The sequence below is a fragment of the Chanodichthys erythropterus genome, chromosome 14 (genome assembly GCF_024489055.1).
Source record: "Chanodichthys erythropterus isolate Z2021 chromosome 14, ASM2448905v1, whole genome shotgun sequence".
Lineage (NCBI taxonomy): Eukaryota > Metazoa > Chordata > Actinopteri > Cypriniformes > Xenocyprididae > Chanodichthys > Chanodichthys erythropterus.
Genome location: NC_090234.1, coordinates 1,837,875 through 1,842,627, shown reverse-complemented (window position 1 = coordinate 1,842,627; position 4,753 = coordinate 1,837,875). Strand labels below are relative to the sequence as shown.

Genomic DNA, 4,753 nt, shown 5'->3' with positions numbered 1-4,753 from the left:
ACAAAATTTTAAACGTTTAAAAATTTATACACTTGTTTGCCACAAAAGCAAGACATGTTGTCTATTTTCTTTAAACTTTTATTTTATTCTTTAATTTCTTTTAAAACAGTCTGATGACCAGCATATTTATAACTAATGTAGCTGAGTGGTTTCCTCACACGAGCAAAAACTAATCTAGGTGTTATCTTTGTGAGGGCGGAACACAAAACTTTGTGTTGGGTGATCAAGCTTCATACTAAAAGAAAACTGTGAGTATGCTTAAACATGTAATTATACAATATATTTAATATGAATATTATGGTTTCATGCTGATGTTGTTGTTGTTGTTTTTACTAACAATTTTGTAACTTCAACATACAGCACAAAATTTAAGAGATGAGCTTAGAATGTTTCAACTATTACCATCATCTTTGACCCCAAATAAACAGGTGTGTGTGTGTGTGTGTGTGTGTGCTGTCTTGGAGTGGAGTCAAACATACACCACAATAAGTTTCTAAATGTTTTTTGGTAATGAAACAGAATGGCAATGAAAACACCAAGACTTTAAAAGCAGTATTCAACTTTATTTAGCATATTAAAAGCAAATTGCAAATGATTTAAGCTATAAGTGAATTAAGTAAAAAATAAAAAGCTTTTAATTACATGTATACGGCAAATGCATGCGTACAGAATGCAACTCTTTTTATGACTTGTGAATCAGACACTTCATAGACTTCGATTACACTATGACATCATCTATGGCTACATCTACACTAATATAGACTGATATAGACCATAATATAGACCTTTTTTATGTAAAACTTTCCAAAAGCCCAATTTTGCCATCATATTGAAAGATTAACAGTTGGGTTGCATGCAGATTTTAGGAAGAAATTTCTTTATATTTAAAGTAGGTTTCTCTAAGCTTTTTTAAAATCATAAACACAAAGTTTCAATAATACCTTAATGAATATTGTTGTAATTTGTAGTTACATTGACTGTAACTGAAAAAAATCTGTTTGCTATTAAACAATTCCAGCCTCATTTTAAGCAATGCATGCAGATTTCTAAATAATTACTTGAGAAGTTATAATTAAGGCATTTAACTAAATCACTTGATTATCCTTGGAGTTAAAGCATCCTGATGTGTTTTCATGATTGTGCGGGTGGCAGCGGGACTTCAGTCGGAGGGTTTGGATCATCATCAATCTTTAAATCACGGCAGAACAACACCGGTTCTTCACCAAGACCCAGTTTGTACTGCCACAGATATACAGACTCGTTTGGCTTCAGCTGAAGTGAGAGTTGTTCTTCCTCTTCAGTCATTTCGTTCCAGCTTTCTTTTTCAGTGCTGACATGTGAACCTCCATATTCTGCAGAAAAGGAGAACTGCATCTTTGCAATTAACGCTGCAAGGGCTCCAGATTCAGTCGAGACTGACGCAGCTATCTTCCAGTTGTGTGTGATCTGGGTCATCTTCTCCTTATTGTATCCCACCCTTCTAGTGATTTTCTTTGTCCATGTCACTGGTGTATTGCTGTCATTAGATATAGTTTTAATATTCTCCCAAATGCCAAAGGATGGGCCTATAGTTACTGACAGCCCACCAGGGAGGAAGTTAAGAACATCGGGATGAACAGAATAGACAGCAGTGCACTCATCTTTGCTGAAGTCAGTACCTTTGTAGTACTCAACTCCCCACTTTGAGACTGGCTTGAGGAAGTAGTAGTTGTTTGGAAGGCCCCAGTAATAGAGACCGTCTCTGCAGTTGGGATGCAGGCTGTATTCTACAGCATCCAAGTCTTGATTCATGTTTGTTGTTCTTCGGTAAGTGCCTTTTCCTTGGAAGATGATGTAAAAATTGCCAAAGGCTGAGAGGTAGTGGTCTCCACCCCGGCAGTTGGGATGAAGGCTGTAAACTACAGCACCGCTGTCTGTCGACAGGTTGGTGACTCTGCGGTAGGAATTGCCCTTGATGATGTAAAAGTAGCCATCTTCATGACCAAGGTAATGGTCTCCATCTTGGCAGGCAGGGTGCAGACTGAAAATAGAGAGGTCTAAACCTTTATTGTAATCACTTGACTGCATATAGCAGCCGAGATCAGAGCGGATTATATAATAGTAGTCGTTCACTCCACAGAAGTCAGTGCCTTTTGCTTTGCTCTTGGGAATAATGCCGTTCATCGTGTCTGAACCTGCAACACAGAATAAGACAAACACTCAATCTCCACACCAAATGAATGCTGTTATTTTAGTCCTTCTGTAGATTGAACAGGCAGTGGGTCAGGGTGGGCAGATAACAATCTTAAGTCCAAGACAGAGCAAACAGTCCAAAGGACAGGCAGCAGAGAATCATACATGGGGAACAGACAGGATCAGTAACAGGCAGACAGACAAGATTACTAACGCTCACAATTGCCACAAGAGTAAACAAGACCTCGCAGTATGTGAGGATCTGAATGGCTTAAATAATGCAGACAATGTGCTGCAGCTGGGTGTGGTGATTACTGATTGGTGAAGTGAGTGCAGGTGATTGGCAGGAAGGATGTTGGGAAATGTAGTCCGGGAATGACTGGGAACGTGACAATATCTTTAAGTATAGACAACATTACTGTCGCTCATCAGTGGCAGCTGTCACAGTTGCTGGGTGACAAGCAATCCTCCATAGGCTAGACCGCCCATTAAACAATGATTGGTATCGTTTTACTTACTTTCTCATTTAACAACAACAACAACAACAAATGTTAGCTTTGTATAAAACAGTTTTAACAGCACCCTGTAGCCTAGGTAATTCAACTGATGACAGGGAATTTTTACACATAATGTTTACATCCTTCCAAAGGAATGACTAATTATTCAGAACAGTATTCTAAAGTGAAGATCATGGTAACCCACTACTAATGACTCAAATGCTACCAAATCCTTCAGAAGGAATTACTATCCAAAACCTTTGAAAAAGCTCAAAAGCTTACAATGATTTCAGTCATTATTAAACAGTTATCATGTTTTTCACTTAAGAGTACTGATCCAAATAATTAGTAGTTCTTCCTGAAGTATTTGGTAGTACTTGAGTCAATCCTAGTGGGATATCATGATCTTTACTTTAGAATTAATTATACATTATGTATCATTTATGTTAATTATAAACCTGTATATAGCAGTTCTTAGTAGCTGTCTGGGAGAGATGAAAAATGTGTGGTCCCACTTCATATTAAGTGGCCTTAACTACTATGTACTTACATTTAAATTAATCATTTGATACAATGCACTTATTGTGTACATACATGTTTCTACATTCTACTTATATTTTAAAACACCTTTATATAATTACATCTGTAATTAATTTCTGTAATTGCATTTATAATTACACTGTTGACCCATCCCTTACCCCTTACCCCTACCCTTAAACCTACCCAAACCACCAGAGCTTTCCCTAACCTTACCCGTATCCACCTCAATAGCAGCAAAAGTGTTTTGCAATTCAATATGATCCCAATAAGTACATTATACTTATTTTTTGATGTAAGTACATAGTAGTTAAAGCTACTTAATATAAAGTGGGACCAAAAATGTTGCTATTGACTTGCTAATAATGAACTACAACCTTCAACTAAGCACTATTACTTACTAATTAATTAATCAGTTTATTGTTAGTTAATAGTCGTTACTGGTGTTTTAATAATGCATTACTGTTTGTTCAGGTGTAGTTATTCATTAATAATGGAACAGTATTACCATATATTAATTACTAGTTATCATATTTAATATGCGTGTAATACAGAATAATCTTGACTAGAGAGTACAGGTGTTCAAATGAACTACGAGCTCAAAAGTGCTCTTTATTAGGAACACACTCACCTGGATGACTGTAGACGGAGTCAGAAGAGCAGCTTCACCTCGATCGAGTCTGAGAGATGTCTGTCTGACAGATTTCTGTCTTATATAAAGCTCTCAGAGGGCTGGACAAACACACCCACAAGCCTCAATTCAGACCAGACACTGAAACTGCAAAATAAAAAATCACTATTCACTATATTATACAGGGCTGATATATAATCATATCCCTGTATAGCATATAATATATATGTTTTCATTTGAGAGAAAAAGCCTAGTGGAAAAGAGCAAAAGAAATACTTAAATTTGGAAGAATGTTCATCTTTATAATGTTAATCAGCCAATCAATGAGATTGTTAGGGAGGATCATCTGTCTACAGATTCAATTGTAATTAGATTATAATTGTAATCAATGGCAGCAATTAACCTGTTGAATGTAGGAGTAATTTTTTTGCATTTGTTTGATCCCTTTATTATAAGTTTATAGCCAGAGAACATTTAAAAAAACTATCAGTCAATTTGAGCAATGCTGGAGCAGATCTCTCAAGCTTTGTTGTCTGTGTACAATCTGATTTACAGTGATAAAGAGGAAAATGGTTTAAGACGAACAAAGTTCAATTCTGCTGATAAGTTCTAACAAAGAAACAGCATTTTTTAGCTGAAGTCAGTTCAGTATTGATTCAGTTCCAAGAGATCAATTATTGTTTATTTAGAGATCATCAATTATTCATTCAGTTCATTTAATCTATAAAGCAGTTCTGCAGAAAACAGTGACGTCATCATCTAGCTCAGTTCAGTTCAGTTCTCATCCAATAGTATCAGCGCCGTCAAATCAGTAATACTGTTGAATATTAACTGTCCCCAACTAAGCAAGCCAGAGGCGACAGTTACGAGATTTTCAGTTTCTGGGAGTTTCCGGTAATCATGTTTTACTGACGGA

The 4,753-nt window shown here is 36.3% G+C and overlaps 1 protein-coding gene across 1 annotated transcript; it reads right to left on the bottom strand.

Moving 5' to 3' along the window:
- Positions 1-555: 555 nt before the first annotated feature.
- Positions 556-3,904, bottom strand: LOC137036327 (uncharacterized). Its single transcript, XM_067410435.1, has 2 exons — positions 3,838-3,904; positions 556-2,174 (listed from the first exon to the last, which is right to left on the bottom strand). The coding sequence occupies exon 2, from the start codon at positions 2,161-2,163 to the stop codon at positions 1,132-1,134; it is 1,032 nt and encodes a 343-aa protein (XP_067266536.1). The 5' UTR covers positions 2,164-2,174; positions 3,838-3,904; the 3' UTR covers positions 556-1,131.
- Positions 3,905-4,753: the final 849 nt, after the last annotated feature.

Excerpts from the sequence above, each read along its gene's own strand:
- LOC137036327 (XM_067410435.1), bottom strand. The coding sequence starts at position 2,163 with ATGAACGGCATTATTCCCAAGAGCAAAGCAAAAGGCACTGACTTCTGT.